The sequence below is a fragment of the Meleagris gallopavo genome, chromosome 1, assembly GCF_905368555.1.
Source record: "Meleagris gallopavo chromosome 1, MGAL_WU_HG_1.1, whole genome shotgun sequence".
NCBI classification, from domain to species: domain Eukaryota; kingdom Metazoa; phylum Chordata; class Aves; order Galliformes; family Phasianidae; genus Meleagris; species Meleagris gallopavo.
The window spans coordinates 106,205,112-106,229,631 of record NC_139404.1 but is presented as its reverse complement, the minus strand read 5'-3'; the positions used below and the strand labels follow the sequence as shown (position 1 = coordinate 106,229,631).

At 36.0% G+C, this 24,520-nt stretch overlaps 1 protein-coding gene across 5 annotated transcripts in view; it reads left to right on the top strand.

Moving 5' to 3' along the window:
* BRWD1 (bromodomain and WD repeat domain containing 1) overlaps nt 1-24,520 on the top strand; it is a 53,187-nt gene that overhangs the window by 3,619 nt on the left and 25,048 nt on the right. For all 5 annotated transcript variants that reach the window (XM_031556884.2, XM_085208506.1, XM_085208526.1 and 2 more), the window contains exons 5-22: nt 221-371; nt 2,009-2,107; nt 2,690-2,850; nt 3,428-3,649; nt 6,890-6,990; nt 7,716-7,786; nt 8,809-8,909; nt 10,895-10,935; nt 12,712-12,810; nt 14,162-14,312; nt 14,855-14,989; nt 16,342-16,470; nt 17,750-17,975; nt 18,428-18,616; nt 19,560-19,743; nt 20,616-20,709; nt 21,611-21,751; nt 23,651-23,736. In XM_031556884.2, the coding sequence (XP_031412744.2) occupies nt 221-371; nt 2,009-2,107; nt 2,690-2,850; nt 3,428-3,649; nt 6,890-6,990; nt 7,716-7,786; nt 8,809-8,909; nt 10,895-10,935; nt 12,712-12,810; nt 14,162-14,312; nt 14,855-14,989; nt 16,342-16,470; nt 17,750-17,975; nt 18,428-18,616; nt 19,560-19,743; nt 20,616-20,709; nt 21,611-21,751; nt 23,651-23,736 (2,381 nt within the window). The remainder of the gene's footprint in view (nt 1-220; nt 372-2,008; nt 2,108-2,689; nt 2,851-3,427; nt 3,650-6,889; nt 6,991-7,715; nt 7,787-8,808; nt 8,910-10,894; nt 10,936-12,711; nt 12,811-14,161; nt 14,313-14,854; nt 14,990-16,341; nt 16,471-17,749; nt 17,976-18,427; nt 18,617-19,559; nt 19,744-20,615; nt 20,710-21,610; nt 21,752-23,650; nt 23,737-24,520) is intronic.

The window sequence follows — 24,520 nt, the reverse complement described above, 5'->3', positions numbered from 1 at the left end:
TGGGCAATTTTACTTATTTTTTTTACTACAGCTCTCTCAGTCTTGGAGAGCACTTGTGAATTCACTAGATGAGAGCTTTACAGGGTTGGTTTTTTGTTTTGTAATTCGAATTTACACATATTAGACATTGTCCAAATATTTCTATAAATATGCACGCTTTTAGATTCATCTTTTCAGGATGTGTTTAAAACATGTGTTTAAAACTTTAATATTATGTCAGGTGCTATCCAACAAGCATGTGGCTCCAGACCATTTATTACAAATTTGCAAGCGTATTGGCCCAATACTGGATAAGGAGATACCACCCAGCATTTCGAGAGTGAATTCCTTACTTGGTGCGGGAAGGCAATCATTGCTACGTACAGCGAAAGGTATGGTTTGTTTATTGTTTGAAGTGGATGTGATACATTTTCTTAAGTATCTGCTTAACGCTTTTGTGGAATATTTTGAAGGCAGTGGGCTTTCACCAAGTGTACTGTGTTTAATGAACCAAGGCACCATCAATCTGCGTATTAATAGCATAGCGGTGTGCTGATTGTTGGAGAGGAGTTAAGCTGCATCTCAAGAATCTTAGAATTGCTCAGGTTGGAAAAGACCTTAAAGATCATCGAGTCCAACCACAACCTAACCATACTACCCTAACTCTAACAACCATCCTCTAAATCATGTCCCTGAGCATCACATCCAAATGGCTTTTAAACACATCCAGGGATGGTGACTCAACCACCTCCCTGGGGAGCCTATTCCAGTGCTTAACAACCCTTTCTGTAAAGAAGTTTTTCCTGATATCCAACCTAAACTTACTCTGGTGCAACTCAAGGCCATTTCCTCTCATCCTGTCACCTATCACCAGTGAGAAGAGACCAACCCCTCTCTCACTGCAATCTCCTTTCAGATATTGGAAGAAAGCAATAAGGTCACCTCTCAGCCTCCTTTTCCCCAGACTAAACAGCCCCAGTTCCTTCAATCCCCATTATTCTGAGTGCTAAGGCTGCTGAATGTTGCCTGTTTTCAATGTTACTGCAATAAAATGAACCGTCAGGAGACGAGTACTACTTCAACATCCACAGCATTCTGAATAGTATATTGATTGGCCCATGTGGTTTTCAATTGTGGTAGCTGTTGTGCTGCATTCATTGCCAACCTGAGACAGTAACACCATTTATTTTGGTAGTTTTCCTGGTTAATGCAAACACCATCAAAATTAGTACATTGTACATTTGTAGAAAGAAAGTCATTTTCTGTTATTTAAAGTGGGTGGTTGGCAGTACAAGACACATGGATTATTTGATTTTCACAAAGTGGGTTTTGGCTTTAAATTTCCCTCTTTGAACGGTTCAGGAAAGAAGGGTTTGTTCATGCATCTGTGCAGTTTTGGGTAATTAGATACTATGGTATGGGACTGATTTGTTTGATACACTTGTTTTTTGGTTATCTGTCTTAGACTTAAGGGGTGAGCTATGAATAATTCAGCGACTATTTTGTGCTTAAAATTGGGATTGCAATTATTTTAGCATGTGTGTGTCCAAATGACTGTGTGAGAAATAGAAGAGTCACCAAGTTTTAAAGTTGGAAGGGACCTCTTGAGATTGTCTTGTCCAATAATTAGATACATATAAAAACAATAAAAACAAAATTTATTTATATTTCTTAATCTTAAACACTTTACTCTGAAAGTGAGTACAAGAATTCCAGGTGAGAATTCAGTTTTGTGTTCTGTGTCACCAGTCAAAAGCTTGGCTTTGGTTTCTTGGTGTTCGTTTTTTTTTTTACTGTTTTTTTTTTTTTTTCCTCACTCTTACTGTATAAAATATTTTTTTCTCTCCTTTTCTTTTATGCTATGTTGTTCATGATACATTTGGGGACTTCTGGTCTTACAATTTTTGTAGTTATTCCACTACTGTGTATGACACCACTGACTGTTACGCTCATTACTGTGCTTTGAAACTGCAGCTGGCCTTGCATTTTTAACCTATATTTATGACAGACTTCCACTTGATTTTTCAAGATTGCAGGAACACTGTTTGGAAGGGCTCTGCATTTGCTGCTCTTCACAGAGGAAGACCTCCTGAATTTCCTGTCAACTATGGCACACCACCAAATCTCGGTATGCTTTTACTGAAGTTCATCACTATTGACATAAACGTGTGATGTGCATCTGAAACTGGTCTCACTACAATTGAAAATTGTGCCTCACAACTGGACCTGGAGGCTTATCTGGAGAACTTCATATGACTTCAGTGCAGTTATTTATATATGGGTACAGAGGCCTGCCCACAGTTCTTCTGTGATAGTAGCCTCTAGATGAGATCTTTCTTTTATAAAACCCATATATGAAGTAGATAAACCTACAGATTAGCGTTTATAAATAATTTGCTTTTGGAGAGGTCTCTTGTATGATTTAATGCATAGAAAGCCATGGGAAAATAAAGGTAACATCTGGCGGTCTATATTTGGAGACAGAAGTTTGGATTTGAGCAAGTTTAAAGTGCTGTCTTGCTTGCTATACACATTAAAAAAAAAAAAAAGGCAGCATCAGAAAAAGGCATCTGATTTCATAAAGTATGACGGTTACTTTTTAGGATATCCTCAAATAGTACCTTAACAGGTGATAAATAAAATGATATTTTAGAAAAAAAAGCCTTGTTGTACATATTAATGTTTATTCTCTGATTTCTTTGTGTTCTAGTGGAAGTATATCGAGCAAGACAGCTAACTGGATATGCAAAGTTCAGTACTTCGTTTCCAGGAAGTATGTATCAGCATGTAAAGATGCACAGGCGGATTCTTGGCCATCTTTCTTCTGTGTACTGTGTTGCATTCGATAGGACTGGACATAGAATATTCACTGTGAGTTGAAATTAATCCGAATCTGAAAATAACAGTAGTTGGATGCTAGGAGAAAAAGTTTGAAATGCAAGTTTTGCTAAAACTTCTAGAGGTGGATGTCAGTGCTGTTGAAGTGCAGCTGATTAGCTTCATCACAGTGCTAAGTGTCAGAAGTGTGTAAGAAATTGTTGTTACTTAATGTGAACGTCTGGACAGGTATCAGTGCGAGTGCTTCCTTTAGTGATGTACTTGTGTGTTCTGTATGTTTCATATTCATTGTAGGACAGAGGAGAAATTGCTTTTGCAGTTTAGTGTAGTACTCTTATTGGCTATTGCAATTTATTGTAATGTCCGGGGTAAATTTAGTCCATACTTTCTGCTTTACCTGGAATAGACTTGTGATGATTGCAGTGTAATCTTGAACCGTAATTGAATGTTTTGTTTCTTATGACTTTATTTTTGTCAAGTAGCATGTGTAGTTTTAAATAGATGTATAAATGTATCAAACTCTGAATGAACAAAAGTTCTTCAAGTGAAATTGAAAAACTTATCCAGAATGTCTTTTCAACACTTTGCTAATCTAATTGTTTCCTTCTAGGGTTCAGATGACTGTCTGGTAAAGATATGGTCAACTCATAATGGCCGGTTATTTGCCACATTACGTGGACATTCAGCTGAAATTTCTGATATGGCTGTCAATTATGAAAACACTATGATTGCAGCTGGCAGCTGTGATAAGATGATCAGAGTGTGGTGCCTGAGAACTTGTGCACCGGTTGCTGTCCTCCATGGACACACAGGGTCCATTACCTCATTGCAGGTATGTTTTGGATTAATACTTGCATTCTGTGTCATTAATAGATACTTTGTATAGTATTGGAGGTTGCGTTAAACAGATAACTGTAGTAATATGTAACACTTTGGACATCAGAAATAAAAATTTGTAAATAAAACTGCAGGCTTTTAAAATAGCTTATGCAACTTGACCTGGTATCATAGAATGGCCTGGGTTGTAAAGGACCACAATAATCATATAGTTTAAATCCCCCTAGTACGTGCAAGGTTGCCAACCACCAGACCAGACTACCCAGAGCCACATCCAGTGTGGGCTTGAATGCTTCCAGGGATGGGGCATCACAGCCTCCTTGGGCAACCTGTTCCAGTGCATTAGAGTGAAAAAATTCCTCCTGATCTCTAACCTAAACTTCACCTGTCTTAGTTTAAAACCATTCCCCCTTGTCCTACCACTATCCACACTCACAAATGGACGTACCCCCTCTGTTTATAGGCTCCCTTCAAGTATTGGAAGGCCACAATGAGGTCTTCCCAGAGCTTCTCTTCTCCAAGTCAAACAAGCCCAGTTCCCTCAACCCTTCTTCATAGGAGAGGTGCTCCAGCCCTCTGATCATCTTAGTGGCCCGACACTGGACAAGAAAGAGCTCTGCATCTTTCTTGTGGTGGGGGCCCCAGGCCTGGACACAGTACTCCAGATGGGGCCTCACAAGAGCCAAGTAGAGGGGGACAATCACCTCCATCTCCCTGCTGGCTACCCCTTTTTTAGTGCAGCCTAGAACAGAGTTGGCCTTCCTGGCTGCAGGTGCACACTGCTGGCTCATGTCCAGCTTCTCATCCATCAGGACCCCCAGATCCTCTGCAAGACTGTTCTCAAGGAGATCTTTGCCCAGTCTGTATTAACACCTGGGATTGCCCTGACCCAAGTGCAACATCTTATGCTTGGTCTTGCTGAACCTCATTAGGTTCACATGGCCCACTTCTCCAGCCTATCCAGGACCCTCTGGATGCCTTCCCTCCAATGTATCTAAGTACTAACTTTATTTCTGTTAGTAAGTACTGCAAATTCTCTAAGTTAAAATCAGTTCTTGCATAAAGGTTAATGAGTGGTAAATATAAATAAGTGGAAAGAAGAGTCCTAAGTACAACGTAGAATTTTGTTCTAGTGGTACAGAATGTGAAGTTTCTAGCTCTGGCTTAACGTAGTCCCTGGATGTTTCAAATCTTTCTTCCTATCTTACTACTCCCTTGGCACTTCTACACACCATCAGCATGCCAGAATACGACAAGGTCAGCCAGACAACTAAGTGGTGGCAGAGATTTTAGAAAACTCTTGTGTGTGGCTTAAGTCACAGAAAGTCCTCTTGGCCTTGAGAACTGTATATGTAACCTTTTGGTCTGCTTCAGTATGTAGAAATGCTTAGAATGTAAAAGGATTATGAGAAGCAGGCGGGCCATGAGTCTCAAAGATAAATTTCACTTATGTGGAAGGTTTGAAAATATTTAAATTGTAGAAAACGTGAAGCAATTGTGGGGAAAAGAAGTAAGTTTTTTTTTATACCTGAGTTGAGAGTCACCTTTAGTAACAGAACTTAAGTTGCTGGGCTGCCTGTAGATGAGCTAGCTATCATATTGGTAGAGAAAGAACCACATTCCTTGGTTGCTTACTGAAACTGGGAAACGCACTTGCACGGAAGCTCTATATGAATATCTAATTTTGTCTTGAAGAGGAAGATTTGTGCCTAGCATTCTGTTAATTCTCTGGTTGCTGTTGCTAGGTTAAGAAGTAGTTCAGCAAGTGTTCCTCTTGCTTTTTCATGTCTCAGTGTTGCAAGGCAACTGATGTTCTGGTTCTCATGAGAGATGGCATGTGAATGGAAAATGAATTTCACTGTGTCTTTTGCATAACTACAATTATTTTTGTGTGATTCTATGTGTGTTGAAATTTGAACATTTAAATGTAGATGTCAAAAATTAGTCAGGAGAAACTTGTTTATTAAAAAGAGGTTCTTTGCCTCCCCGGCGTTCCTGAGTCACTGACTACCAATCTTCTTCATGTAATGAATGAAATAAAAAATAATAGTACCAAATTCCCCCAAATTTAACCTTTATGACTTCATAAAAACTGCATTGATGTTAAAAGACGTGTAAAAGCAATGTATGGAAATATTTTTCTTGAGAAAGCTGTTTCTGGGCAATTGCCAGGTATGCTACCTGTAATGTTTGAGTTGTTGGGACTGGAGAGGATTTCTGGGTGATGCTGTGCCCTCTTGTCTGTTACTGGAGGTGGGATTTGTGGGCTTATGTGTGTGGCTATTCTGATGCAGTATGTGATTCTTACAGCTTCTGTGATACGGGTATCTTTCTTAATCTTAAAACTGTGCTATTTCAAATGTTTGAAGGTACATAGTATAAGATGTTAGAAAACAATTTAAAACAGGCGTTACGAGGAGCTGATGAGGGAACTGTTCTATGTAGAGAAGAGGAGGTGGAGGAGAGAGCTCGTTGCTCTCTGCAAACACCTGACAGGAGGTTGTAATGAGGAGAGTGCTGGGCTGTTGTGAGAGTGGTAGGATGCTGCCTTCAACAGTAGACTTAACATTTGCAGTTTCTTTGGCATTAATTTATTTTCTGGCAAGAAATGTATTCCAGATGCTCGTTGTAGTATGCTGGATCTTTTTGCTTAACAGTTCTTAGAAAGAGTAATTGAAATGTAAGCTTTTTATAGCTGATTCCAGTGCTGATGGTAGTAGTAATTGATGAATGATTTTATCAACTTGTCTGAATTTTTTTTAGAGGTTATCTCTGTGTGCAGCAAGAAAAACTGTCCTAAAGAAGCATATATGAGGACTATATAGTTGTATGTGATGTTGGTTTAAACATACTCAAACTATCTTTTAACGTATACTCTTTTAAATTATAGAACTGTATAGAATTATAGAATTGCTAATCTAGTGAAAATTCATTTATTTTTTTAGTGCTGTGTCTGCTAGTTCCTTCATTCATTGACAAAATTTTTAATGGGTACCAAAGCAAAGCAGTGAATGGGTTGTTTTATAATGCAATAATTGAAAACTGCAACACAGACTTATCTTAGAGTATAGGAGGTGTTACTTTTGAAGTATTTTCAGCAACCACTTTCGCAGTTTTGCTTTAAATCTTGTATTACTGTTTTTTACACAAGTTCATAAATAATTTTTAAATATCTTTATTTGTATGTTTCTGACCTCTTTTTCTTTTTTTTTTTTTTTTTTTTTTCCCCTTGTAGTTTAGTCCAATGGTGAAAGGCTCCATGCGATACATGGTCTCTACTGGTGCAGATGGAAACGTTTGCTTCTGGCAATGGGATACAGATTCCATGAAGTTCAGGTATGTAACTGGGAATGCTCATGGACTCTTGTTATGCTGTATTCTGCTTGATGAAAATAAACTGACTGCTTTGGCAAGCACATATTGACTTAATTATCTAAAAACTTTGTATAAATATTTAAAAGCACTAATTATGCTCTTCACAAATTTGTTCTTCTGTTGTCCTGGGAAATTAATCCAGTTTTCTGTATTTTCTCCTTAATGTGGCTCTTAGTAGCTACTTTGTTTAAAATTTTGGCCATGTTAACTGGAAGAGTGTGTTCGTGACTTGCAGAACAGGGAACCAAACACTTTGTGTACAACTGCAAAACGTGGGTCTACTTCTGTAAAATTTCATGAATTTACATTCTGCAGTAATGATATCATATAGGCCTTATTTCATGTACCACTAATGGTTTGTACTTTGTGAGCACGAGTTTAGTATTTGTGGATGCCATGTGGAGTGGATGCATGCTCCTTGGCTTGTCGTGCTTAAGATTTTGCTGAAACTTGTAAACAATTGGTTGTGTGGGGTTCAAATACTATTTGAGTGCATATGCATACAGTAATCTGGGGAAGTAAACCATATTGCTTATCCTCCTGTATGAGATGTACAGATGTTACTGTATGTATTTAAGTACCTATTACGTAGGTGTTCAAAGAAACATATGCTTATGTTTTGAAGTGATGGTAATAGCTGAGTTTTTTTGTGACATGTCTTGCTTCAAGCAATTTTTCTTTTTAAGCAATCGGCCAGTGAAATTCACAGAGAAACCTAGACCAGGAGTTCAGATGCTTTGTTCTTCATTCAGTGTAGGTAAGTCATATATAGATTGAATTAGCACTGTGATTTCTCCTCTTTCCCCATGAGCATGTTTATGATACTTTTGTTGTGACAGCTTTAAAAATAAAACAGCCACTATATAATAACTCCCATTTGTCTGCAGTAGTTTGCTAATGGAAAAATCACCTGATGCTCCTTTAGTCTTTGTCTTGACCAGATTTTTGTACTCGTTTAACCCCTTAGCATACTGCCACAGGTTTGGAAATTATTGTTGTCTAAAATACCACAGGCAACAGCAGGGCTTACTGCCAATAATAGGAGCTTCTCTTTCTGTGCCAATTTTAAGCAGAAATTGTCAGAAAAATCCCTTCTTACTTAAGAATCCATAAATTTATCTACAGATGTGCTTGTCTTGGCTCATAGTCATCCTCTATTCTAATCATGCGAGCGAATTTTGTGGAAAAGCTTGCTGGTACCAGGGTACCAGACAGCATAAACATCAGAAGAAAGTTGGGAACAAATAAAATACATTTCAAAGTCTAGCATGTTAGCTCCTGCCCTTTTTTTTTTTTTTTTTTTTTCTTTAAATAAACTCTGGGCAACACTTACTGGAGCCAAGAAGCAGATCATTGTATTGCTATCATCACTGGTAATCACTGATCTGTTGTGCTGATGTATTCATACTGGCACCTAGTTGTGAAATGATACTCATAGCAGACATGGCTCACGTGCTACAATAGAAGAATCATGTAGATGATTCTGATGATGGTTAGCCAGATTTCCTGTAAATGGTCTGCACAAGCAGTAGTGTTTGGTGTTAAGCATTCTCCTAGTTACATATTTTAAAACATTTGTAACATCGAATATGATTTGCCTGTTTTTACCATGGCTAGGAAGGCTTTTTGAGGGAAGGGGGGGGGATTCCTTTCCACACGCTTATCAGAGGGAATTCTTAGTTTTTTGAACTAAACGTCTGAGAAATGTGATGTCTTAATTAATCTACTGTGTAAGAAAGTACTGCTTGATTTTTAAAAAATATTTATATTTTTTTGCAGGTGGTATGTTTTTAGCCACTGGCAGTACTGACCACGTTATAAGGATGTATTATTTTGGCTCTGAAACTCCTGAGAGAATAGCTGAATTGGAGAGTCATGCTGTAAGATTTTTAAATCTACTAATTAGTTGTTTAAAGCAGTATTGAAGTTGCAAGTTAACATTGTTAGTGGATTTGTGGCAATGTTTGCACTGAATATATTTGTAGAATTTGTACAGAATTTCAACAAGCCATCCTGTGTGACTGAACTGTTTTAAGGGATGGCAGGTATCTCTAATTTTAAAGCATGTGGCTTACTCAGTTGCTTCCCTTTACAATGCAAGTTTGCATAGCCACATATTATATGATGCATTCAGGAAGTTGGATTGCTGAGAAAATTGATTTCATTACCTAGGTAGTTGTGATTTGCCATGTTCTGTGTTAAATCTTTAAATGGGGACTGAGTTTCCAGAGTTTTCCAGAACCCTTATGTCTTTGATTTTTACAGCATAGTCCAGTGGAATCTGCCTTCTAAAGAGTCTAAGGGAAACTTGGCTTACGTTTACATGATGATGTTTAAGTGACTTTTTCTGTTTGTTCTTTTTTGTTGTCTGTTTTCAGCGCTTAATACTCAAATCTTTAATGAGCAATTTTAATGCATTGTTTTATGAATTCAGTAAGGTGAATCTTCCTGTGAATAGGAGACTTGGGCCCTTGCATTTTTTCCATAACTTGGAGGCGTTGTTTCTTATAACTGTCCCTATTCATGTATTTTAATCTTGTTCCAATTCGATGTTTTTTGTCATGTACTGTTCCAGCTTTTTGCCCACTGTATTCAAAAGCATCAAAGAACTTAAGGAAAGCAAATATATATTCTTCCTTAACATTAGATGCTATACAATCTTTCCTTGAGAGGTACTACATAGTACCAAGATTTTACGGGTGTTGGTTGGGAATGGTCACATGTATAGGATACAGAAAACCAGTAAGAATACCAGTAAGGAAGATGTGAAGTATGTCATGTAATAGTGTTGGTTTTTCTGTCTTTTTTTAAAGACATCTGTTAAACCCTGATCTTGATAATAACTCCTTTAACACAGTGAATCTCACTATGTGGCTTCTGTGGAGTAGACAAACAGCAAGAACTTAAGCATATTTTAAACTATACATTTAGAATTCCACTATTAAACCTATTCTAAAATTTCACATCAAAGAGTGGTGTTGGTATTTGCAAATGAAAAATCAAAGCTTTAGTAGGGTTCTTAAGTTGCAGGCTAGCATAATTTACACCTATTTGGATGGTTCTGCTCGTAGGCCAGTATAGTTTGGTAAGATGATTCTGTGTTTTATATGAGAAGGCAGTTTTTCTGCCAGGTATATTTTATATTTTTAAACCAAGTTTTTAAAGTACTTGGAGCTTTGTGGTGTTTAGATGTGCTTTGTGATAGGCGCTCACAAAGTGCGCGAGGACTGCTATCTTTTTTTTCCCCCTCAGTTTTAATACAGAGAACCATATTTAATTGAGTTCTTAAAGTTCTTTAATAGGGAATTTTTCAAATACTCATCTTTCTTATTTTGTTTTAATATGATTTCCCTAATGCTGAATCCAGGCTTAACCATTTAGGTTATTGTGATGAGACTTGATGAATGTGTATTCTGTCAGTGGAGAAGACTTTCAGCTCTGTCAGATAAACTAAGTTGAGTGTGGTATCTGCTTTTTCTATTGCTTTTATTGTAATAAAGAAATATAATATTAGCTATAATTTTTAAGGAATGTGTGAGTGGGAGCAACAGAATTCTCTGGATAGTGATTGGCTTATGATACTGGAAGTATGTATTCAAGTTCTTTGGCTGCCAAGTTGTTAATGGACAGTTATTTCATTTGTCTATACTTCATGTTTAAATGAACTGTTTTTGTAAAGCTTGCGTTTTAGACGTAGCATTAGTGGTTACTGAGTTCTGGTAATTCTCTATCAGGCTTGGGTGTCTGCAGAGTTATAAGCTATACTTTTTTTTCATTGTTTCAGATTTTCATAGTCTCAGATCTGTCAAAACTGTATTTCATTTTTTAAAATATAATTTCTGACAAACTTTGTTTTTTCTTGCAGGACAAAGTTGACAGCATTCAGTTTTCCAACAGTGGTGATAGGTATGTTGAAAGGTGCTCAGATGTAACCAAACAGCATGTTACTTTGGAGTTAGGAATCTAATTTCTGCATGCAGGTTTCTAGTGAGATCTTACTACCTTAAACTGAAAGGTCTGATATGGGCTAACCTAGGAAAGAATAGCTCACTTGCAGCTGTGTGCCTCAAATTTGTATCAAACTTTGACTAGCTGAATTTGTATTTTCTTGGAGGAATTTTACCCTTTTTTAAATGTATTTAGCAAGTGTCTGTGGCTTCTTCCTTTTCTTTCCCTCACATTTTAAGCAAATATTTGATCAAAGTGGGAACAGGGAAATGTATGAATGGTCTAAAAAAAAAAAAAAAAAAAAAAGTTTTAGTCCTACTCATTTTTTCTAATCTACTGTTATTTTTAAAGGAAATTGATTTCATATTTTACATCGGAATTTGGGAATAGAAAAAGTGTTGCTTAAATTCCATTTGTAAAATGTAAACTGATCTTCAAATACAGAGTGGCACCTAAATTGATTTCTCATCCTTTTCCCATCACAAATCATAGAATGGTTTGGGTTGGAAGGGACCTTTAAGATCACCTAGTTCCAAACCCCTGCTATAGGCAGGGACACCTCCCTCTAGACCAGGTTGCTCAAAGCCCCATCCAGCCTGGCCTTGAGTGCTTCCAGGGAGGGGATCGACAACCTCACTAGGCAACCTGTTCCAGTGTCTCACCACCATCACAGTAAAGAATTTCTTCCTATGAAAATGAGAATTTCTATTGAAATGAAAATACGGATTTTAGCTTTCAAGACAGGCTTCAATATACAACCATAAGTTACTGCTGAACTTCTGTTGGGTCCTTACACTCTTAGTAAGACAGGTAACTACAAATGAGGACCCTAATAGTTAGCTTAGAACTTGTAATTGTCTTCCTTTTGAGTGTATTTTTCTGTAATTGTACACTTCTTTGGCACTTACTGTTTTGCACTGGTCCATCACACTTGAAGCTTGTATGGGTTACCTTTGAAGACACTGTTTAAAGAAAGAAAAGCCAAAAGTCCCATAAGTAAAACAAATCTAAAAAAGCAAACAATCTCACTAGTGCTGTTTTGCTTGATGACACTTTCTTTGGAACATGTCTAGAATTTATAATTATTACTAAAATGAATCATTGCTAATTACAGTATATACATGATATACCCAGTACACAGCCTTTTCTGTGGGAGCTGTCAGCTGTCTTCCCCAGTGTTGTGATTCATGGACTAGGGAGATAGTTAAAATGCCTGATTGTTTTTTAGTTCCTCTCTTCAGGAATTATTGTTCTTCTCTATTAATAGCACAGTTGTTTGTGAAGTATAAGCCTGAACTGCTGTGGTTTTATACCTCAGTATCTCAAACAAAACTATTAGCAATCTTTTCCTTTGTGCACAGTTGTGGGTGGTTTTGCTATGCTATGTCCTTGCTTCTATGTCAGTATCTGATACTTCGCAGTTTCAGAACACGTTACTTAAAATAGATATTTATAGAACTGTAATGGAGAAGGAGTTGAGGATAAAGTTGTGAATTTGACTTGGAAATTGATACTGTTCTGCATGTTTTGACAACTTTGTTCAGCTTCAGTTTGGAAAAACACTTCTTTTTCTGGAAAGAGAACAAATAACAGTTAACTGAAAAACTCTTACAATGTAAATCGACAATAACATTTTTATCAGTATTTCATAGTGGTAATTGAGTTATGGTGTTGTTTCCCTATGAAAATACTTTAAAACAAATTCTTCTAATCATCCTTTAAAACTTCTTTAAGGTTCATAAGTGGCAGTAGAGATGGGACAGCACGAATCTGGCGCTTTGAAGAAGCTGAATGGAGGAGTATTCTGTTGGATATGTCTGATCGATTACCAGGGTAGGTGAAGTATTCCTTTTTTTTTTATCTGTTCCATGAAATCAGAAAGTTCCAGGTACTCATCAAGTGCTGTTTAGATTTAGAAGAAGCCTTAACAATGTTATGATCAGATGGTGTGGGTGTTTTTTTTTTTTTTTTGAAGGATGCTATGAGTCTTCCAGTGATGTAACAACTTGTTAAACTTACTGTCTTTCAAAAATAGGTAAATACATAAGTTCAGATGCATAGCTTTCAAATGTATTCTTTACCAAATTAATTACAGATCTATTTTTATTAAGTTAACAGAAAATCAGTAGACTTCTACAGCTGGCCTGCAGTCCTGATATGGTGTCACAGGAAGAACTCCTTACATTAGTGAAAATAAGATAGATAATAAGCTTTTTCCACGAGAGATGATGAAAGACAATAGATGAATTTCATCAAGTTCTGATTTTGCTGGCTGTTTTCATTGACTGTCTTCACTTTTTAAAAAGTATATTAATGAAGTATGTTTATTGCACAAAGTTTAAATTGTGTTATTACAGATGATGATCAGGATATTGCACTGCAGTGAATAAACCTGATAATTAGATGATTTATAATACTATGAAATGCTTAAACACCTTGTGTAAAGACTAATTTGGAGGCAATAAGATAGGAAGAAAAGAAAAGAAAAACCAACCCAAACTCATGTTAGCTATACTAGGTAATGGCAAGTTCTCTGTGTGATGCCAAAAAAAAGTGTTTTTTTGGTAGAAGTAATGACTAATGTTTGAAATATGACTGTGACATCTATCTTTCTGGGATAACAGACAGAATTATATTTATGTATGATCGAGGGAGTCTTTAGAACAGGCTGCTAGCTGATGCAGAATATAAATAATACTGTGTTAATGTTTGAAAGAAAGCCCATTCCTTTGGTTAATGAAGGATACTGAGAGGGATCTCCTAGAATCTTAGAAATGCAGTTTTACAAAAGAGAAACAAGGGAAAAAAAAAACAGTCTATCTGGGCATCAAGCTGTTTGTTTTAGGATTAGTTCTGAGAATTTCATTCTTAATATATTAATTGAATTTTGTTTTTTTTCCTCTGAGTTACTCTTCTTCAAATGCATGTACGCGTGTGTGTGTTTGTGTGTGTGCATTTGTAAAAATACAAATTATTCAAACCCAAGAAAGGACAGGTTTGCTTTATACTTTATTGTTTTAAAAAGATAAAAAAGTTTATGGACAAAAGTGTCAATAAAAAGTTAATTATTAAGGTTACTTCTCTTGTCTAATTGTTAACACTGGAAAACTAGTTGTTTTTCTCTAGCTTGAGATTGAGATGGGCAAATTAAAATAACTTCTACCTTTATAACTCTTTAATATAGTGACATGTGTTCAGAAGAAGACAAATTTATGAGGCCTAAAGTAACTATGATAGCTTGGAACCAAAATGACAACTATGTTGTTACGGCTGTAAATAATCATCTGCTCAAAGTTTGGAATTCATCTACAGGGCAATTGCTTCATGATTTGGTGGTATGTAGTTGTTTTTCCATGCTTTTTTGATGTAGGTCTTCAGTAAGTCTTTCTATATTTAGAGTGGCATGTGCATGCTGAGTTCATCGTTAGGTCTGATTGTCTTTAATGTTCTGCATTAATCACAAGGCAAGCATTTCTTGGATTTTTTAATCAAAACTGCTCCTTCCTGCTTTTGAACTAACTTGTCTGTTTAATAGTTCTTAATAGTTCACATTACTTTACCAGAAGCTCCATATTTCCCAAGTTCTTGTTTGCATCTCGGAAATGATTAAATTTCAAATGATGTTTCTGCATCACAAGCATTTTTGCTCTACTTTCTCTACCTCCACTCTAGTTGCAGGGATAGCAATCCAGATACATGTGCTGTGGAAGTTCTAGAAGTTGATGTATTTTTGGATGCAGCTTGTAGAGTTTCATTTTAAAAAATCTTTATATGGGGAGAAGAGAGTGGTGCAGTGCTTTAAGGTCTACTGTAGATATCCTGTTGATTTGGATTTATATCCTCTTGCTTGAGTGTGACTCGCGATTTTGAATTTTAGGGGCATGCGGATGAAGTATTTGTCTTGGAGACCCATCCTTTTGATTCCAGGATAATGCTTTCTGCTGGTCATGATGGCAACATCTTCATATGGGACATTACAAAGGGCACAAAAACAAAGCATTATTTCAACATGGTAAGAGTTTTTTCGTTGTTTTTTTTTTTTTAATTCCACTTTTTCTCAACACACAGTAGTATGTTCAGGTACTATTTTAAAGAGCCATCATCAACATTCTACATGTATACCTGCTGCTATTTCTTTTTTTTTTTTTTTTTCTTTTAAGGCAAAAATTGGGTTCAATTCGTTTCTAGAACTTTCACCTTTGAATTTCTTGGTCACTATAACTATAGGTGCAGTGTAACTAATAGTGAGTTTATGGTTTGATGTGTCAGAACAAGGAGCAGGGGCAATTCCTTTGCTTGCTTCCAGCTGTCCTCCCACTTCCTTGAATCAGATGTCTCTCACTGGACCCTTTACTAAGCATAATCAGGTCACCAACCTTCTAGAAGAGTATTAGCTACTTCCTTGCACTAGTACAGTTCTCCAGAGCTTTTGGGTTGATTTAGGTCAGGGTGTAAGCTTATGAGATAAGGAGGATGAATTGTGAGAATTTGTAGTCAGATGGGAAGAATGTGAGATATAGGGGAGCAAAGCAAGATATCACTTTGATCATAATCAAGGTCTGATCTCTTTTTGGCTCAACTTGTTTATTGGTACTTCTCAATCTGCAAATAGTTAGCACCAGGGCTCTCCCACTCTTTATTCCAAGGGACCTTTTTGCACCTCATTCTTAGGATCTGTTGTTAATTTACATGAGGTAGGTTCCACTGAAAAGTCTGAAAGATCTATCACTTCAGAAATCACACAGACAAGTATTTCTATTCTCAACTGTGCTAAAAATGCTAATACCATAAGCTTTGGTGCTTCTGGAGAGCTCCTTTGACATTTGCTGTTGGCTAGCTCTACAATTAACTCTTCCAAATAGGTTATTGTCTCTGAGGCTTCAATATGATACAGTGTGTGTTTGTGTTTTTTTTTTTTTTTTTTTTAATTTATTTTTGTTACAGTCAATAGAAAAGGGATTTTTTACTTTAGGTTTAAAGTTTTATAGCTTTCTAGAAATTGGCTTAACAGTAAGTATTTAGTAGCTAGAATTTAACCTTCAGCAATATACTGATTTTAACCTTCAGCAATATACTGATAGCTAAAGAACCTCGAAGTGGTTTTGTTCCTTGTTTTTTGGTTGGTTGGTTTTTTATTTGAGTATGTTTCCATATCCTTTATTGCATCTTTTAAAATTATAAGATTTAAGACTTAAATTAAAATGTCAAGGGAAATGATATAAACTGAAGTGACTGCGGATTGTTCATTGCTTTATTGGAGGCATTTAAAGAGGTCCAGGACTGCTTTTGACAGAATAATTGATTTTTTGATTTTTTGCTCTAAAATTTGATAAAATACTCTCGAGTTTCTTTCCTTCAATGTAGATTGAAGGCCAAGGACACGGTGCTGTTTTTGACTGCAAATTTTCACCAGATGGGCAGCATTTTGCATGTACAGATTCTCACGGGCATCTTTTGATATTTGGTTTTGGCTGTAGCAAGCCTTATGAAAAGGTAAGTTCAACTTCTTATTAAAACTGTTTAGTTAAGCTTCTAACTAAAATTAGATTATTTATGCCAATTCCTGAAACATAGAAAGTAACAGAGTTTTGTATGTGTAGGGGATGTAAGTATAATGTGTTTCTTGATGTCTGTGAGTTCTCCTACACGTACAATCCTGGCATGGCAGAAACAGCCAGCATCATAACTTCCCCTCTGGGAAGTAGCTAGTAGTACTTTTCTGAAACAGGTGTCTTCCAGCCACTTCATTTACATGTTAATTGTTTGAGCCCATATTACTACTCAAATAGGTTTGAGAATTTAGGTTACATTTGAAGATTAGAATCTATCACCAAATTTATTATGCTACTACCAAATAAACATTCAGCTTTTTGTTAATGTTAAGGATAATTTGCTGGTTTATTTTCATTATTAGAACTTGCAATTTTTTAGACCTTGAGTTATTCAAATCCAACTTCGGTATAGCAGATTGTTTAAGATAAGCACAAGTAAATGAGCAGCCAATACCGCTGACTGTGAAATGTTAGAAAAATGTGTAGAGGATTCAGTGTTCCAATTTTTTAATGTATCAGCTAATCCCTTTTTTGTTTTGATAAATACGTGTGTTTCTGTCTTCTTGAAATAGTTCTCAAAAATGCAATTTGGCCTATGCTTTTCTTCAGTTCTCCCTCAATTTTTTAGAAGTTGCAATGGTAATTCCATATTTATCACTTCCGCGGTTGTTTTTTTTTCCGCTGTACATTCTTAACTGAAATTGAAACTTAATTCTGTTCATCTTGCTTATCACTGCTGGGAGCAAAGATTCTGACTATTACATAATTGCTTGTGTAACTCTCACTTCAGCTGTGTGGACTTAAGGACTGTTGAAGTTTTAGAAAACTTTTCAGGTGGATGCTGCATGGTTAAGGAAGAACTTCTCATTGAGAGCTAAGGTTGAATTTGGAACAGTGATTTCCTTTCATGGAAACCATGGAAACCAAGGAAAACTTTTCTTAGCTGTGTGGGGGGAAAAAAAATGTTAAGTGTAGAACAACATTGTTTTCTATATTTGTTTTTGATGCTTGGAAAAATGATCTCAAAAATGGAAGCACTGCAACATGTACTTGTTATAGTAGTTGTACATAACTCTTCTCATTGGGAACTTGCCTTTTCTTTCACCTTTTAAGATGGTTTTGGAATATTTCAATTAGTATTGCTTGTTCTTTTGTGTTTTCTCGTAGATTTCCATGTTTTTTCCTTCAAAATTGACAACAAAACTTTTATTTTCTTCTAGATTCCTGATCAGATGTTCTTCCACACTGACTACCGACCCCTTATTCGAGACTCCAACAATTATGTCCTAGATGAGCAGACTCAACAGGCTCCTCATCTCATGCCCCCTCCCTTCTTAGTAGATGTGGATGGAAACCCTCATCCAACAAAATATCAAAGATTGGTCCCAGGAAGAGAGAATTCTGCGGATGAACATTTGATTCCTCAACTTGGATATGTAGCAACAAGTAAGAATGGTCTTGCTAAAAATCTGTATCCAGAGTTTATCTGTGCTGTAGTAATTCTGATTTGAGACAGAGTAGATATGACATAGGTGGTATAAAATTGATACGGTTTTCTTGCATGCTAGCAACTATTGTATGTATTTGTGTTCTTCAAGGATGCTGAAATGTCCCACCGTGAATACTACTTCAAAAAAGAAAAAAAAGAAAATTCGGTGACTCAAGCGGGTGTCTTTTTTTTTTTTCTTTTTCTGGATCTGACATACATTAACTGTGCTTGAGTTTTAGACTCCATAAATGTCTCACTTGGAGTAGGTAACTTGAATAATTTCCAGAGTTGTTCTGCAACTGACTACAACAAGAACATGTCTTTCTGTGATGTGAACAAAGAGATTAAATCATTTGCTATATTAAGTTAATTATCCCATTCATTTTTGTCATTCTGATACACTTGTAAGGTGATGGAGAAGTGGTTGAACAAGTTATAGGCCAACAGACAGTTGATCAGGATGAACAAGGTATGGAGCCCAGCATTCTTGATGGTATGATTAGACAATTACAACTACAACAAGATCAAAGAAATGCAGCAGCAGATCAAGAACCTGCTTCAAGTGGTCTACAGAATGGAGAAGGAACACCTAGAAGAGGTTAGTATTTAGAGGCTGAGGATGCAGCCTCACTGCATCTCTGTGAGAAGTGGGAGTGGAGAGGGAAGTGGCAGGCTCTTTGGGGTCACTGATGTAAGGATGCACAAGAAAAACACAGAGCTTGTTTGGGGTAGGAGGGGGGAGAGGTTCACAGTGAGCAACAGGAAAAATTTATTTACCGTGGAGGTAATCAAACACAGGGATGGGCTTCCAGCAAGAGGGTTGATGACTCATGCCTATGAATGTTCAAGAATCATTTGGATGATGCCCTCAGTTGCGTACTTCAACTTTTGGTTACTCCTGAAGAGTTGAACTTCATTCTATTTCCAACACATATTAACTTGGATATTGTTTTGGGGCTAAACTTCTCTTTGTGTAATTCCGTCTGGTTAAGGTTTTCTTTTCTTCTCTAAAGCATTGTTGTTCCTGTGATTAAATTACAAAACAAAGCCTTTCACCACTGTTCAAGAGCGTTAACTGTGTTTTTAGCAATATATGACATTTACAGGATCTACACTAATTCTTCTGTAAGGTTTTCAGGATGACCGTTTTACCATACTGGAATCCCTTCTTCTGTCTTTGTAGATTTAAACTGGGCTCTCTTCCAATACATGCCTGTAGTTTTAATTATACGCAGTCAGTTCCAGGGAAACTGCTTTTCAGAACCTCAGAACTGAAGTTGTTCAGAAAAAACATCTGTTAGTGTTATACTTGCTTTCACTGTATTAAAGTAATAGTATAAATGACCATTTAAAAAGCATGTGTGTTTTATCACTGTATTTTCTACAAGACAAATTCCTGAAAATGATCCCTAGATTTCTACATAATGATCATGGAGATAAAAAACAGGGAAAGCGTTAGGATTTTTCTCATCTCTAGTGACAAAAAACAAGACTTTAATTCTGTGTAGTCCAAAATAAATGCTTTTATTTGTGTATTTTAGTATTTAGAAGACCGAGTTTAGACATCCAGTCTCCTCCCAATATCGGTCTGCGCCGAAGTGGGCAAGTTGAAGGTGTGCGGCAAATGCATCAGAATGCTCCACGAAGTCAGATGGCTACAGAGCGAGACCTTCAGGCCTGGAGACGAAGAGTTGTTGTCCCAGAAATACCACCAAGCTTACTCAGGTCTGGAAACAGCTGACTTGGCTGCAGATAAAACTAGAGAGAATGCATCATTCTCTTACTTCTAAATCGAGTACTGCTATCTAAAATAGGTTGTGGTATGAATTGAAATAATTGAATGGACAGCTGTGCTTAAAGCTTTTAATTGTAAACTCCATTCAACGAGATGAATGGAAAATTAGTTTAATAAAGAATGATTCTCCCATATTTTATTTCAGTACTTTGAATTCTCTTAAAAGACAAATATCTGAGATTCTTGCTTTTTCCAAAAGGAAGGGAGGTGCAGGTGAAGTTTGCATATGTGAAAGAGTTTGGAGAAATTATGCTTTTGTGAGACTCTGGGAGGGCAGTGTGTTAAGACCAGAAACAAACAAAACACTTATTATATTCACATCAAAATTTGTACTGTAAACTTCAGAACAGCAGAAATTCTTCACTGCAGAAGTAATTAGCTTGCATTGAAAAGTGCTATCTGTGCATTGTGAAAAGGAGTAATAATATACGTAAATATTTTTTTTTATGATACAGCCATATGTACTGCCACATCTATGAAGTTTTTGAAAGACTTTCAGCCTTGAATACTTGGATGTAGAATGATTGCAAAGGAAAGAACGTAAATTAAAAATAGAGTTGAAGCAGTTTGTTACATTCTGATATTTTTGAGGAAGTCTTGTGATATCCAACTTTTTTACTTTATCTGGAGATCAGAGGACTTCTGTTGTAGGCATTTGAAAATAATACAAGTCTGGAATTAATCAAATAGAAGTAGATGCTAGGGCTTTTTAAATAGATTTTTTTTTTTTTAAGAGAATGGATTGTTTGATTCAGTATTGTTGAAAGAGATGAAGCATGACACTTTCATGACTTCCTTATAGGAAGCAGGAAAAATATCGAATTGCAAAAGGGGAAGAAGAGAGAGATCTTTACCAGTCAGAGAAGAGAAGGAAGTCATTCCAGTCATCGGAAAAGGTATGCAGCAACTTCTAGGAAAACTGGTGTTCTGCATAGTTTTGGGAGAAGTCATGCTTTAAACAAAGAAAGCAGATATTTCTGAAGGTTTGATATTCAAAGGTTCCTGGTGATTGACCTTTCACTTATTGCAGGACAAAGTTTCTTTCACTTCTGTCAACACCTAGATTTCATTTTTTTTAATTTCAGTTTTGCCTCTTTCCATCAAGGGTATTTAGCAGAATTTATAAAGACAGGTTGTATTCAGGCCATTCTGGTTTTACTGCAGTTAAGAGCTGAAAGGCATTTGTGCAGGTCAATGACAAAGCATTGGGGAGGTGCATGTGAGAGTGTTCAAGATCTTAAATTTGAAGAATTATAGGCTATGTTGTGATTCTGTGCTTTTTTTACTTTAGATAACAATGTTTTGTGTATGATAAACTTTTTTCACAGTTGCTCTACTTTGAGCACTTCTTTCATTGTCAATTTTTTTGGAAGTGGTCAGTAAGAAGGAAAGATAGGTACTGGACTAGTTTTTGTAAGGTTGTGGCCTAATTCACTGTATTTTGCAGTACAAAACAGCTTTATGAACAGCTTGAGGCAAGAACTATACTGCATGATTCCCATGATTGGGAGGAGGCGAGGATTTCTGTTCTTGATTCTGTAAATATGTGTAAGTGACATGAATTGACTTGTCGCTTGCATTAGTAAGGTACAGTTTAATTAAACTTCAGATTGGGAACTGGAAATTTAATGGCTTACAGTAAAATTGTTTCTTGTGAAAAGGAATTGTGACAAGATAAGTCTGTGATGCAGTGAGGCCATTTCAAGTGTTGCATTCGTCAGTGCATTTTGAGCCTCAAAAATGTTTGCCATGACACGTTTCTGTGTAACAATTCTTTGTTCTTCCTAAATAAATCAGAGTGACTCTGAGTCTTCGATAATACAGTCTAAACGCAGACTGCATAGACGGAAATATCCGAATTACCGAACACGGAACAACATTGAACAGCTTGATTCTTCTGATGAGGAGAGAGATCAGTGCTTTGGTTTGATAGAGCAGGTAAGTTCTCTTGATTTCAGTATTCTGAATTTAAGTTGCTTAAGTGTAGTTTCATAGTATTGTAACTTCTTTCTTAAAACAAAACCCCTCTTCTACCAGGGAAGCGTTTACAGTAACAACAGTAATGCTTACAGAAACTGTAGTACTTCTCAAACATCATTATTTGTTGCCTTAAAAATAAGCTATCCTGTCAGTCTGGACATTCCTAAACTATGTGTGTTGAGAATCAAATCCACAGATAGGCAAAACCCTGATGTATTGTTGAGATTGACTTAAACTGAGATTTGGATTTTTGATGTTTGTTTTTTTTCTTTTTTTTAACTGTTCCTTTGCAAAAACCTTTGAAATCTGTGTGTACACCAAAAGTTGATTTGCTTTGCACACAAGGAAATAGTTTCAAAAGGGGAAAGGAGCTGACAAAGTCAAACTTGTTGGACCGGTTTCCTGTTTTGTTAGTGGAGAATGGTGAATGAAGATGTTCAGGAGCTAAGATAATGCTTCTGTAAGATGATTTTTCTCTGAAAAAGGACTCTTGTCTTGCTAGAAGAATAATAAACACTTCAATAAAAAGCTGAAGTTTTTCTTATTTTGGTAGTAGAGTAGAAAGGGAGCTGACAGGAGACTTTTGTCACCTGACAAATTTCAGGTAGCAACAAGTGAGCTATGTGCAAATGTCCAGTAAATGCTACATAAACTTAAATGTTTTTGAAGTGAAGTTTCTGATACGCAGCTTTCAGTGCTTTTTGTTTCCCAATTTGTAACATTATCAGGCAAATTACTTATGGCAGAGTAACTACAGAAATTAATTTGTGAAATCTGGTATTATGAAAGTATTAAAAAAAAATTAAAAACAACTAATACGAAAATGAGTTTTGATGTTAAATGTGGGAGAATAGGTTGTGGGTGTTGTTTTGTTTAATTCAAGTACTTGTAGGATGAAAGAGATCATCTTTGCTATGTGAAAAGTATTGGTCTTAATGGGGAAACTGACAGACTGACAAACGTTATCAGTTGGACTGATTCAGGCAGTATTAAACTTGAAAGTGCAAATCAAACCTTTTTTGGTTGTTGTTTGACGGTATACAACTTGGGACATATCAATGCATATATTTAGTTACTGCAGTTATGGAAAACAATTCTTAAACATGAAGTTAATGTAGATGTTTAACAGCAGACAATTACTTGTATTGTAATATATTTTGATATGCCTGGATTTCTTAGTTCTGCATTTAAATATATACGTAATTAGTACTGTGCAATCACTTAATATTAAAATCAGAAAAATCACCTGATTCTAACTTGCAAATAATAGTTATAAAAGAAAAATATTACAGAAATGCTACTCCTATAACTAAATATACCTTTGTTGTGTGTGGATGAAAGACCCGATAGCTTTCCTTGACTTGTTCCTTTTGCAATCATTGAATTCTGCCATTGCATTCTAGGTGGGCAGATTTTATTCTGAGTTCTACATGCTCTAATTTCAGCATCATCAGTCTGCAATTCAGCACAATGGAAATCAGACAGCTAATTCTGATTAAACAATGTGAACTTAAATTAGTTTAAAACAACAACAATAACAACAAAACAACAGTGTTGTCATCTGGTAGGAGGATGTGTTGCTTTGTGCAGACTGGCTACAGCTGGTAGAGCAACACTTGGATAATAAAATATGAGCGAATGTCTAGGAGTTAGTGATTAATAGTGCAGACCTGAAGTTAATGTGCTTAGTTAAAGGAAAGGAACTGACAGGAAATTACTTCTTTAAATTCCATTTTACCAGATTTCTTCCTAACCATCCAGGTTAGATTGTGAGTGGAGAACGTGTTTTATGCTTGGGACCAATAAAAAGTGTTGTGAGGAAGTTTTGGTTTGACTCTTGTCTATCTTTCAATTCAGGAAGCTGAAGAAAGTGAGGGCTCTGGCTCATCTGAAGAGGAGGAAGAGTGGAGAAGTGATAGGAAAAGCAACACTTTTAGCTCTAGGTAAAACCAAAGAACTCCCAGCCTTTACTTTTATGAGTTTCAGTTTGGTTTTGGCAGGTAAAGTTGTATGAAAGTTCTTGTGTGATTCATATGTAATAATGGTTAGTTGGTGACTGTATGGCAGTGTCACGTTGCATCGTTATTTACTGCCACCAAATGTTTTTCTCTCTTAAGGTAGTTTCTAATCCTTTTGCTTGTTGGATTTTTTTTGTTAGCTGGCTTTAAAAAAAAAATATATCAGACTTTATTTATTCATTTTTTGAGAACCTAGCAGCTGTCAGTTGCTTGCTCTTAAGATTATGATTGATTGAAAACAATAACAAAATCTTAATTTTGATGAGTAACTTTATAATTTTATTTAGAACAGAAGTTACAAATGTATTTTTTTAACTGATCTTAATATGACTTTCTAAACATTTTTTCTAGAATTCTCTAGTAGCAGAAATGAAAAGTATGAATATCCAAAAAGCAAGTTTAGCCTGTGAGATTTGTAGAACTCTTTTAAGAATTCAGTTAACACTTGACTGTTTTGTTAGGGATGGCTTTTATTCAAAAAAGTTGTGAACTTTAGAATTCACCAGACAACTTTTCTTTGGAAAGTACAATTTAAAATACTGTATTTCCAGAAAACTACATAAAATATCAAGTAATTATTGAGGAGAAAAAAAAGAATTTTAGTTCCTATGATAGTGTTTTCCATGATAATCTATATCAGGAGGTGTTGTCTAAGAATATACCACTCTTAAAATACTGACAACTCAATTCTGTGCTTGTATTCCCTGTG